The sequence below is a fragment of the Marmota monax genome, unplaced genomic scaffold (genome assembly GCF_021218885.2).
Source record: "Marmota monax isolate L192 unplaced genomic scaffold, Marmota_monax_Labrador192_F-V1.1 WCK01_AAM20220418_F8-fsc00008, whole genome shotgun sequence".
Classification (NCBI taxonomy): Eukaryota; Metazoa; Chordata; class Mammalia; order Rodentia; family Sciuridae; genus Marmota; species Marmota monax.
This window is the reverse complement of record NW_026694432.1, coordinates 2,474,870-2,488,298: the sequence shown is the minus strand read 5'-3', so window position 1 is coordinate 2,488,298 and position 13,429 is coordinate 2,474,870. Positions and strand designations below refer to the sequence as shown.

The 13,429-nt window shown below is 35.5% G+C and overlaps 1 protein-coding gene across 3 annotated transcripts in view; it reads right to left on the bottom strand.

Moving 5' to 3' along the window:
• Nucleotides 1–3,174: 3,174 nt before the first annotated feature.
• Nucleotides 3,175–13,429, bottom strand: part of LOC124110091 (putative selection and upkeep of intraepithelial T-cells protein 1 homolog) — a 33,124-nt gene continuing 22,869 nt past the window's right edge. For 2 of the 3 annotated variants that reach the window (XM_046469178.2, XM_058570773.1), the window contains exons 7-8: nt 9,403–9,525; nt 3,175–8,156 (exon numbers count right to left, since the gene is read on the bottom strand). In XM_046469178.2, the coding sequence (XP_046325134.1) occupies nt 8,083–8,156; nt 9,403–9,525 (197 nt within the window). In that variant the 3' untranslated portion in view covers nt 3,175–8,082. Of the gene's footprint in view, nt 8,191–9,402; nt 9,526–13,429 lie in introns of all 3 variants that reach the window. The other variant, XM_058570772.1, reaches the window with a different exon arrangement.

Genomic DNA, 13,429 nt, shown 5'->3' with positions numbered 1-13,429 from the left:
GGCACCATCTTGACTTGTCCATGGCCCTCAACATATTTCTGGTTTTTAACTTGACTTAGTTTCTACTTTGATTGACTATTCCTTATATAAATATGTTGCTTGCATTGCCTGTGGTTCTGTCTTCCAAATGGTCTAGTCTATTGGTGATGCTTTCCACTGAATTTTTTAATTTGATTTATTGAGTCCTTCATTTCCACGATTTCTGCTTTTTTTCCAGAATCTCTGCTTCTTTATTAAAGTGATCTTTCATTTCCTGTATTTTCTGTCTGATTTCACTCCTTATACCATCATTTACTTCACAGATAAATTTAACTATGTACATCCTAAAGCCCTTTTCTTACATTTCTTCACCAGTGTTGTCAATGGATTCTATTATTGGAGCATCTTGGTTTGTTTGGGGCCCTTTGTTCCCTTGTTTTTTCCAGTTTTTTGATTTTCTTTCCATCTAGCAATATGGATCGGAGGCAATACAGTTTCTACCTTGTAGACTTATCATGTCCCTGAAGGTTTCCAGTGTCTTGCCTTTAAAAGGAAGACTGATATTAACAGCATCCAATGCAAACAACATATGGCCTTAAACCTAATAGCTCCTATTAAGATGCCTACTGATTTGTTGCAATAAACAGAAATGATGTGTTTAATTATTGTCTACAATATAAACAGTAAATTTGTTAAAAGAGTTTACAATTTTAAATGGTAGATAAAAAGATAACAGAATGGTGTATGATGTGATATTTATTAGGGATGCAGAGAGAAGATAGATGTAAAAATTTATAGAAAGAGTGAAAGAGGAATTGAGTGAGGTTGGATATTAGCAGAAGAAAAGAGAGAAAGAAAATCCAGGGAAACAGATAAGTGTGAGAAAAAAAAATTATACGAAGTGAAAAAAAAAGATACACAACAGAATTGTAAAAACAAAACAAAACAAAACAACTATTCAGACATCTCAGACATCCCAGTCCATAATAAACTGATGCATGAAAAATACTTGGTTTCAAATATGGCACAGATTTGAGGGGGGGGGGAAATGAAAAATTAAATAATTGTTTCCTTTAGAATTCAAAAGTTTCTCAGCTTCCCTTCTTGGGTGGGGTTGATAAGTGGGGTTGTCTACAGTTTGATGTTATCTTTAGTCCGGTGGATGCCAGACTTATTGGCTGAGTAAGCTGCCCTCACACCCTCTTTCAACCTTCTGACCAGATGTAGTCAGCCCCATCTGTCTATAAGCATTTCAGGACTCAAGGAGCTTGGGAGATCCCAGCTCTTTCTAACCTTTCTGACCTGTGCTCCTGCCAATAAAATGCTCCCAGTCTCTGATTTTTCACAAAATTGCCAGGCACAGAGTGGCCCATGTAAACCCAGCTACTATCTGGCAGATCTGGGCTTCAGATATCCCAGGCTCAGCCATGTTGCAGTCTCAAGATCTCAATGCCATTCTAACATTCATTCAGTGATACCACCAGGGATGAACTCACAGAAAGGAGGGACCCTGTGAAGAAGCAGCAAGATGGTGGCCAACAGCACTCCTAGCAGGAAGACCTCAGGGGCAGCTAAACCTGCAGTTACCTGTCCCTAGACCTCCTGGCCCTGGCCAGTGTCCCAAGATGGAGGTGGCCACATGCAAACAAATCTACAGGCACCCTATCAATGGACCTCTGTGTGGTGGCAGCAGCATCAATGGTTTGAATCAAAGAATTATAACCAGACAAATGATTTTGGAATGTGAAAGTTAAGACCAACATATATAAGTGTGGAATAATAAGAGGAATATTGTTTCAAAGGGTTTTTTCTGAGGACTCTGATTACTGGAATTGACCATTAAATATAGTGTTACTTTTATAACTAGAAATAGATTAAGTTGAGGCACATGAAAAATCTTTAGTATCATTAATCCTTAAAGAAATGTAAATTAAAACTCCAATGAGATACTAGTTTACACACACTACAGTAGCTAAAAGTACAAAGATTGACATAACAAATATTGACCAGAACATGAAACAGTGAAAACTGTCATACACTGCTGGCACAAGCATGTTGTAGTATAATTTAGTAGTTTCATAAACAGTTAAGCATACATATATCATATGTTGATGCTGATATTCCATGTCTACATAATGAAAGATAATGAGGACAGTCCACAGAAAGACTTGCACATGAATGTTCATACCACTCTATTTGTAATAGAGTGGAAACACTGGAAATTACTCCAAAGTACATTAACAGTTGAATAATTCAACAAATTCATCATATTGTGTGGCATATCAATACACTGGACTACTATTCTGCTGTATACATATAACAGCAAAGATGAACCCCAAAATAATTATTCTAGGTGGAGGAAGTCAAATAAAAACAAATATGTACTTTGTGATATCATTCATATAAAATTCTACAAAATATATATTAATCTCTAATATCAAAAAATATATCAAATGTTTGCCTGAGGATAGTGGTAGGAAAATGGTGAGGATGAGTTATCAAGGAGTATTTAGAAAAAAAATGGAATTAATGTATGTCTATTGTAGTTATAGTTTAGAGGATATATGGCTATGTCAAGCAGCATCAAATTTTTCACCTTAAATTTATGTAATATGTTGCACATCAATCAAACCTCAATAAATTTGTACAAAGGATAAAAAGAAAAGAAAATAATATAAAATGGTTCTATGCACTCTCTAGATATTAAAAAGAGAATGAAAGGAGCATATACATGTTCTTTGTATTTCTATTAGCATTTTGAATACATCTTCTCATTACCTTCTGTTGTCCATTATTTTCTATAACTAAGCAATGGTAACAGTGTAGTTTCATTTTATGTGATGAGTCTTTCATTTTCTTTCTGTTTTAATCTTTATCTTTCAACTGCTTAACTATGGAGAGTGTGTCATTTTGTGTTTATCCTAGACAGATGGAAGACAGATCAATGTCTTCCATCAAATTTCTGTGCTTCAGATAGTATAATGTCTATTGAGATAGCTTCAAGTCTACCGATTCTTCCTTTTGTGTCAAATATGTACTGAATTATTCCAGTAAAATTTTCCTTTCAGTTATTTTCTTTTTACCATCAGAATCATCTTCTAAAATTATAAATAGAACTTATTATATTATTTAATAATAGTACAATTATTATAATAAATATAATTTCTCTTTTTAAAAAATCTTTATTGGGTTTATTTATCATGTAAAGAGATGATACATTGGGACATACATTTTTTTTAATGTTTATTCTTAAGTTTTAGGTGGACACAATGTATTTTACATTTATGTGGTGCTGAGGATCGAACCCAGTGCCTCGTGCATGCTAGGTGACCACTCTACGACTGAGCCACAACCCCAGCCCCTATAATTTCTCTTTATTGATTGTCTGTAATTGAGGTTGAAATACAGTTATTTACAAATTTTAAACATTTTCCAATTCTTTGAACACACTTATAATAAATGCTTTAAAGTTGTTATCTGATAGTTGCAACATCTAGACCACCTCAAAGACATTGTTCATTGCCTGCATTTATTTCTATGTACAGTTCACACCTCTCTATTGCTTTGCATGCCTCACTGTAGTTGTTGAAACTGGATTTTTAAACATAATATTTTGCAAAACATAAATTCTGATCTGTCCCAATATACAGTCATATTTACTACCAGGAGTAAGAGTCATCCTAGCAAGTTGGATGTCATTTTCCATGAATCTCTGCTAATTTTCGGTTGGTCTGCCATGGTTTTTTTCCTGCTTCTTCAGAGTAATATAGCTCAGATTGTTAGCTTTCCCTAATTGTTTTCTCCTGAGATCTCTACTGATTCTAAAACACTCTGTGTTTTCTCATATTCTGCTCCAAATAATGTGCTCTTTTCTGGCACACCACCAGAGGTACCAATCTTTAAGGCCTATGTATCTCTTCTAGGGTAAAATTTTGTGTCATGAAATTTAAGGCCAGAATAGGAGATGGGAATACCTCTGGCCAAAATTCCATAGACTCCTGCTGTTCTTATCAAAATTAAGTAAATGTTTTTGAATACTCTCCAGTTTGTAACATTCAACTATTTAACAAAAATTAAGCAGAGATTACAATTTTCTTCCCGTATCTTTGTTTAAAGTATTAAAAAAATTTTTCAATTCAGTGAAATATCAAACAACAATTTCTGCTCCTTATTTACTCCCTCAGACACCTGTAATTTGGTGTGGATGGTTTTGTAATTTTTTTAATGTGTGTGTGTATGTGTGTGCGCTTTTGACTATTTCAAATTTATATCACTGTTATTAAGCTTTAATTTTTCCTTTTAACACATACTTGTGTTTACCTAACATTATCTGTTTAAATTATATTTATGGCAATATAAGAAAACTTATTGTATTTATTGAATTTCATTTGCTTCTTTAAAAGTAATAGTTCTCTTTGTCTTCCTCCTTCCTCTCTTACCCTCCCTATCTTTTTAAATTTTATTCAGATCTGCAATAGACACCTAGTAAAAAGTGGGATAGACTGGGTATAGGGATACATGCTTATATTCCCAGCTACTGTCGAGACTGAGGCAGGAGGATGGCAAATTTGAGGCCAGACTAGGCAATTTAGTGAGACCCAGTCTCAAAATAAAAATAAGGGCAGGCAAGGGATGTAGCTCAGTGATAGAGTGCCCCTGGGTTAAATACCCACTACTACCAAAAAAAAAAAAAGGAAGATGATAAAAATTCAATTTCAATTTGTTCTTACTGACAGGTTCTCTTCAAGTTGTCTATGCTAATTTTACATCATAAATGTATTAATTTCTACTTCTCTAAATAATCACTAAATAATCATCATTTTTATAGGTTGAGAATTGTGTACTCTTCCAGCTGTTTTGAAATATACTATAGATTATTTTAAGCCATAGTTACCCTAAGGTGCTAACATTCCTCCCTTTCTTGCCTTGGTGCCCCTTATTGAACTTCTTTCCATATCCTCCCAGTCTCTATTGATTACTATTACATTCTGTTCTTCTACAAGATTAACTTACTAGTTTCCACAAATGAGTAAAAACATGTAATATTTGTCTTTTTGTGTCTGGCTTAAGAATAGTTTTCTTTAATACTGAAATACAATTATTTCTACTTTCAGGGAATTATTTACATTTTGCCATGTAGAATAATGGTTTTATTGTTGTTTTCCTTTAGCTCATCTTATTGTATTTTCACCACTTTTTTGAATCAACATAAATCAAATCTGAGTACCCAAATGTATCTTTCTTTACCTCTACATAGTAATTGGCACATGTAGACATTTACACAGTCATAATTACTTCCTTCTGAGGGGTTAGCATTTTGTTTCACTGTGGTCTCTCTATTCACAGTTGCAAACGAGACAATTTATTTCTGTTCAGTCCCTTCAGTTTTACATGTGATCTGTCAAAGAAATAAATTTACTGAAGGTAGTGAATTCACATTTTACTGAAGGCAAACAGTTGAGATGAGAACATGTTTGAGAACATATTAACTTCCTCTGAGATGCCAGAGATACTTGGAAAAGCTACAAGAAACAACTTTTATTTAGACATGGCTTAACTTGAATTCCTTAGCTTAAAATATCTCCTGGGAGAAGCCCTGTAAATAATAAATGTGCCTAAGAAAAGAGCCTGGCCTAATTTTCATATTATTTCTTCATAACTGAAATAAACATATACACTGTTGAAATTGTAATCAAAAGATACCTTCCTGCCTGCCTTTGTGTGCTTATCTCCTCTCACCTTATATCCTTGTAACTCAAATAAAATAAATATATGTTGTGTTTCACTCAGGATCAGTCATTTAAAAAATAAAATTATTGAACAAGACACATCAGAATTTATCTTGGGTTATGCTTTTTTTTTTCATTTTTTCTAAATATCTTCATCCATAACATTTTTGGGGAGGATTACCAGGAATTGAACTCAGCAGCACTCAGTCAGCCAGCCACATCTTCAGCACTATTTTGTATTTTATTTAGAGATAGGGCCTCACTGAGTTGCTTAGTGCCTTGCCATTGCTGAGGCTGGCTTTGAACTTGCAATCCTCCTTCCTCAGCCTCCCAAACTGCTGGTAGGCATGTGCCACTGTACCAGCTTCATGTATACTTTTGAAACTTGGAAAATTGTGAAACATGAGACACATGGAATATAAATGATCAACTTTTCAACATATGAGAAGAGCTAAATTCATCCAGTGAGATGGTACGGGGATGCAGCTGAAAAAAAAATCGTTCAAAAGTAAAATTGATCTAATTATTGCAGTTATCTGTTTATTTACTCAAAAAATGCAGTTATTTAAAGGGCATTCAAAAATGCAGTCAGTTTTGATCATTTTAAATTTTGACTGTGCTATCATGAAGTTCTTACTAAGAAGCTCTATAATATTACCAATTTGAGACACATTAATAGGGCCTAAGTGATGAGAAATGCAATGATTTGGCTTTCTCGGTTCATTGTATTGTGTAATCTCTAGCTCAGATACATTGTTTTTAACCTCTTTTACACAGATACTTTTGGAAAAAACAAAAGACACATTGACAAGATATTTGAACTGTTCAATCACCTCCATCATTGTTCTTAGTAGGATACAGAGAAGCACCATCAATCAATGGCCTTGGAGCTCCATGTAGCTGAAGAGGGTATATTTCAGTTCCTTTGGTCTTCTGCATTACAGAAAGTAAAACTTCTCCTTCACTCTTTCTTGTTAGTTATGGAGAGCAGTGATTTGGATCATGGTCTCTGCCTCGTGGTTGTGGTACACTTGCATTGGGAACTTCTTGGGCAAGCAAGGTGCAGGTCAAGATTGCCCAGTTGCTATGGACAGCCTGCCTGATAAGGCTCTGGGCAAAAACACAGAGCTATATCAGTCTTGACTTTGAGCTCAGGCACCAATTCCAAGGAAAAGAGAATTCTGAGCTTGACAAGATAACCACAATGTATGACCAGTGCTCTGACCTCCAACCCTGCCCTCTTACTAGGAACTCTGGACAATGGGATTCCTGAGCACAACAGGATGCTCCTGACATTGCAACAGTAGAATAGCTACAAAAATATTTTTGGTCCTGTAACTTTTTAGTGCACAAAGAACATTAACTTCCTGATTATGAAACCCTATATAATAAATGTGCTGTGCTAACTGTGGGTCACTGCTTCTCCATCACAGATCAATGTATCACCTGATCCCAGCTTTCTCTTTAAATATTTATGTGTCTTTCTTAATTCCCCGTTGCCCCTTGCCAGTTTCTAGGGTTTGGCTGTGCAGGTCACAGCAGTTAGTCTCATTGAGTCAGTAGGTAAATGTGACTTAAGCTGAAGAGTATTGACTATAGGATCCAGACTACTTCCCTTTATCATTAATCCATTCTTATAAATGCAAATGACTGGGCTGATTTTCTTGTTGGCAGAAACTAGTATAAAGAGTACAAATTTGTACTTTGCAAACACACTTATCCCCTGCATTTGTTTCATTTCAATGGTGGACGGTATCTGAACATTAAGAATGTAATGAGGGAAGTTTGTCTCCTGCCCAATATCCTGTGTGTGATCCTTTATGTCCCGCCATAGGAAATTACAAAGACTTTGCTTAGCAAGCCTCATGGAGAAAGCTGTTTTCCTACACCACATACTGCACACAGCCAGTGCCTTAAAGTGTCTGCAGGGAGTTGCAGGCAAGGAATCAATCCCCAGCTCTCAGGTAGTCATGCTCTTGGCATATGTGGTCCAGGAACTTTCTTTTAGAGGCCTCTTTATTGAGATCCTCAGCTAAGACAATTTTCAATCATCTCTGCTGAGTCTATTTTATAGAATATCTTGACTATAAAAATTCTTCTCTCTTCTGACTCAATACATTTCCATTCCTAATCCTTCCCTGTATACCCTCATTACTCCTCCTAATCCACAAAAGGGCAGGAGCCCTCTGTAGTGAGGCTTTCCTTCACATGCACCACATGTCTCAGGTGACATGTAGTATAATTTAGCCTTGCTAAAGTATTGTTCCAGGTGGGAAAAGGAACGGCACTGTGTTAGTCAACTTTTCATCCTTGTAGTCAAAATACCTAATAAGAACAACTTAGAGGAGGAATAGTTTATTTCAGGTTCATGATTTCAGGAATTCAGTCTATGGTCAGCCAACTCCATTGCTTCAGGTCCAAGGTTAGGCCGAGCATCACGGTGGGAATCTGTGACAGAAGAAAGCTTCTTAGTTCATGGTAGCTGGGAGAGAGAGAGAGAGAGAGAGAGAGAGAGAGAGAGAGAGAGAGAGAGAGAGAGAATCTCTAGTGACAAAATATATTCCTCAATATATACACTTAGTAACCTACCTCCCTCAGCCATGCCCATCTGCCTACAGTTGCCACCTAGCAGAACATTCAAATGATTAATCTGTCAAATGGATTAATCTATTGATAAAGTCTGAGCCCTAATAGTTGCTGAAAAGCCCCACTTCTGGACCTTCTTGTATTGGAGACCATGCTCCCAATACCTGATCTTTTGGTGACATTCCAGATTCAAACCATAACAAGTGGAGAGTCAGTATTACTTTTCCTCTGACCTCTTTCTTATACTCCTGCAATAAGTGGATAAAGGCTTGACTGGGTTGTCATTTTGTCTTGTCTTAGTTGAACAACTCAACACCTGTCTGCTCTCAGTGGGTGGTCTAGATTAAGCCAAGAATCAAAAGATGAAAACAGTAGAGAGTTCTGTGTTCCAGTTTCTGAGCCTTTTTTACTTAAGCAAAAATAATTTCTTTGTATTGTGCATGGATTTGCATTTTGTTTGAGGGGAAAAGCTGAAGAGAATAAAGACTATGTACATTTGGTTAATCATGTACATTTTTTAAAGTGGAACGCTTTAAGATTGTAGGTTATTGGTAGAACACAGAAATTAAATGTAAAAATTCCTTTCTGGGTCACTAGTTCTATCTTCCCTTCTATTTTTACAAGAATTGACTTGAGTAAGGGAATATTTCAAAGACATGTCCTTTATTAATATAGGTTCAGAAATGTTCCTGGTTCTGCCCCTTAGACACTCACATGTTTCTGAAAGAGAAAACTATGATGTTAAATGTTCAATTCTGCCTTTGAGATCATTTGAGAAGAAATCATGTGTGTTTTTTAAAGAGCTGTATATACAGAAGTTTCAGAGACTGTAGATAAAACAAAGCTCACCCTTCCACATGTACCAGGGAGAGTTGTTATAACTGTGTAATCACAGTTGTGACTGTCAGTGGATTTTGAGCCACTAACATTGGCACTATTAGAAATCCCAGGAACCTCAAGAAAGCTACAATCTACAAATCCTTACATAGGACACAGTTCCTCATTCCTTCCTCCAATTATTAAGACAGAAGGAGCAGAAAGTTACCCTTCTGGACATCCAGCCATCAGTCAGAGTAACCATGCATTCTGAATTTCCCATTCCATTTACCTCTCATTTTGAAGTAAATAAGGGAAATGAGCATGGTGATGAAGACCATCAGCACCCAGAGGGCCACAATCATATCTTCTGCCCAGATGGCATCCAATGCAAATAGTGGATCTGAATCAGGAACTGGGAGACATGAAAGAATTAGGGAGCTGCCACTCAGAAAGGAGTGCTGTATTAAAGATTTATGATAGATTTGTTTTTCAGATTACTATTATTCCATACTTTCTGAATTTGTGAGAATGGGAGAGAAGGAGGTTGGGCTACATGGACAATCCTGGACATGAGCAAGTTTGGGCTAAAGTTGGAGGAGGGCTGTGAGGTGGTGATATCCATTCTTCTATTCAATACCTTGGTGCTTGCTCTGGCTGGCCAGAGTCTGAAGGAAAGATGGATATGTTATGCCTTTGTTGGCTTTATCTAGTGCTGAAGGTTCTGAAAAATTACAATTCCTTATAGTCATACTGTCATCTGGAGCAGAAATTTCCCTTAAAGTGTTTTTTTCTTGGTAATTCTATAGTGAAAAAAAAAGTCCACAGCTCATGATATTGGTTCCTGTGTCTTGTGATGGTAGCACCATTGCTAAAACTATGCCAATTAGAAATTGTATTACTGTGTAACAATGCCAATTAGAAATTACTTTCTGCCAGGCACAGTGGCACATGCCTATAATCCCAGCAGCTCAGGAAGCTGAGGTAGGAGGGTTGCAAGTTCAAAGCCAGCCTCAGCAATGGTGAGGCACTAAGCAACTCAGTGAGACCCTGTCTCTAAATAAAATATAAAATAGGGCTGGGGATGTGGCTCAGTGGTTGAGTGCCCTTGAGTTCAATCCCTGGTACTCCTCAAAAAAACAAAACAAAAAAAAAGAAATTACTTTCCTATATAAACTATAGATAGCTAGTATCCCATTTATTAGTATAAAAGTTCCTAAGAAAAATAGAATAATAATGCGATCTAAAAGTTTCATGTCTGTGTGTACACCCAAAGGAATTGAAAGCAGGAACTAGAAGAGATGTTGGTATACCCACATTCACAGTAGCATTTGGTGTAAGAGCTAAAACAGAAAGCAACCCAGCATCTCTCAGAGGATGCATGGATAAACATATCAATAAAAAGGAATGTTGCTTAACCTTAAAAATGAAAAATATTTTGCAATATATTACAACATGAATAATCCTTGGGGACATTATGCTAAGTGAAATATGCCCATCAAAAAATGACAAATACTATATGATTCCACATATGTGAGGTACTTAAAATAGACAAAAACATAAAGAGAGAAAATAGAGTGGTGGTTGCCAGGGGCTGGAGGTGAAGATAGTGAGTTATGGTTTGATGAATATAGAGTTTAAATTTGGGAAGATAAGTTTTTTGGAGATGGATTGTGGTGATGGTTGCACAACAATATGAATGTACTTAATATCACTAAATGGTGGAGTTAAAAATGCTTAAAATGGTAAATATTATGTTGTGTACTCTTTACCATAATAAAAAATCATTGTTTCTGCTTTTCAAGGAACAATATTATGAAAATGAAAAGGCGAGCCAGACTGGGAGAAAATATTTGTAAAATATATATTGACTAATTAAATGAGTTTAGAACATTTTATCTTTCATTTTTATAAGGCACCTATGACTATCTATACCTTATTATATCATTTGCATTTCTTTTCATAGAAAAAAATAGTGTTCGGTAACAGCTATGCATCTACCTTCCCTGTGGTTGGCAGTGTGTGTTCTTGGAGCATCCTGCACATCTCCAGTAGGAGACAGAGTGGGCAAAATTAATTTCTGTCCTTCAAATATAAGGAAATATAAGGGGGCTATTCTGTGATCACTGCTGCTTCTGATCACCAGATGCATGGGTGGCCATAATTGTTACAATTTCCCCTCTTATTGCATGTATCTCTCTCTCCAATTGAGGTAACATCCAGGGGACTTACCCCACCACTGCTTTGTTTTTCTCTTTTCTTTCATTATCTACAGCTTTAATGCAACTCGTACAAAAAATCAGTGGTATTTGTTGCAGGAATAGAAAAGCCCATCCTAAAACTCATAGAGAATCTCAAGAAACTCCAAATATTCCCCCCAATTTTTTTTAAAAGGAGAAAAAAGCTGGAGGACTCTCGGACTGCTTTCAAAACCTAGTAAAGCTTACAGCACTTAAAACAGTGTGGACCTGGCATACAGACATGCATGTGGACCAATGGAATAGAATGTAGCCTATGTCCTCACATATTAAAAAAGTGATCTTGGACAAGGTGCCAATACCATTCAGTGGGGAAAGGACTCTCTTCAATAAATGGTGCTGAGAAATACTGACTATTCACATGTAAAAGATTGAGGTTGAGTCTTTATCTAATGCTGTATCCAAAGATTAACCCTAAATGGGTATATAATTATTTATTAAAAAGCATAAATGTAAAATATGATATCGTGTAAGTCTTAGAGAAAAACAGGCCAAGGGCTTCTTGACATTGGACTTAGCAATAGGTTCTTGGATATAGTATCAAAGAAATCATACACAAACTGAACTGAGTGCATAAAACTTTTTAAAAATTGCGCATTAAAATGCATCATCACAGGCTGGAGTTGTAGCTCAGTGGTAGAGTACATGCCTAGCATGTGTGAGGTACCGGGTTCAATCCTCAGCACCACATAAATAAATTAAATAAAGGTATTGTGACCATGTACAACTAAAAAAATTTAAATGCACCATTAATAGAATTTTAAAAATCAGCCTAAAGAATCAGAGAAAATATTTGTAAATCTTTTATTTGATAAAGATCAACATCCAGAGCATATAGAGAACTCCTGAAAGTCAAAATGAAAAACAAACAATATTGTTCAAAACTGGGAAAATGACTTGAACAACCATACCTTCATCTCACAAAAATAGAAGGGAGACCAACAGAATAGAGGGAGTGGATCAAGAGGGAGGCAGGAGGGTTGGGCATGGGGAATTACTAGGGAGTAAAATCCACTTAGTTATGCTATGTCTAAGTATGAATACCACAATGAATCATATGTGTGTGTACACACAAATATACATGCACTAATATATATGTATTCCAATAATTAAAATAACAATAATAGTAATAGAGAAACTAGTAAAGTACAGCAAGAAGATGAAGGGTTGGGGGGGTAGGAAAAGTACTGGGGAATGAGATTGATCAAATTATGTCATATGTATGTATGATTACAGCATGATGAATCCCGTCATTATGTATAACTATGATGCACCAATAAAAATTCTCCAAAAAAAGACATACTAATGGTCAATAAGAACACAAGAAGATGCTTAACATCATAAACAATTAGGAAAATATAATTTGAAACTATAATGAGATACCATGTTACTTTTCTAGTTTGTTACCATATATGGAAAAAAAAGACAGTGTTGGTATTCACAGGAAGTAATAGGAATTCTTGTGTACTATCTGTAAGGATAAAAAAAATGGTGAAGACACTGTGGAAAACAATATGACAGTGCCTTCAAAAATTAAAAAGAAAATTGGACCAAGTTCTATTTCTGTATTTATATCTAAAATAATTAAATTCAGGGTCTAGAAGAGGTAGACCTGTGTTCATAGCAGTGTTATGTAAAATAATGTGCCAGTGCACAATATGCACTTAGACTCTAGCCATTTCAATAATTATAGTGTACATTTCTTCAATGAAAAACTGAAAATACTATAAAAGAAAGGGATGCTTAGTAGTAGCTGTCTTGTGTAAAATGAAATAATGTATTCTAGATTCAATTATTTGTCAGTATGTGTATTTTACAAATATTTTATTCCACTCTATAGTGCCTTTTCTTTGTTGTAACAGTGTCCCTTGAAAAGTAGAAAATTTTATTTTTTAATCATAGTAAAATGTACATAACATGAACTTTACCATCTTTAACAATTTTTAACTCTACAGTTCAGTTATATCATGTGCTTTCATACTATTTTTAATATATTTTCCACTTTTCACTTTCATTTTATTTTTTAATTCGTTTTATATTCTTTTTAGTTATACATGACAG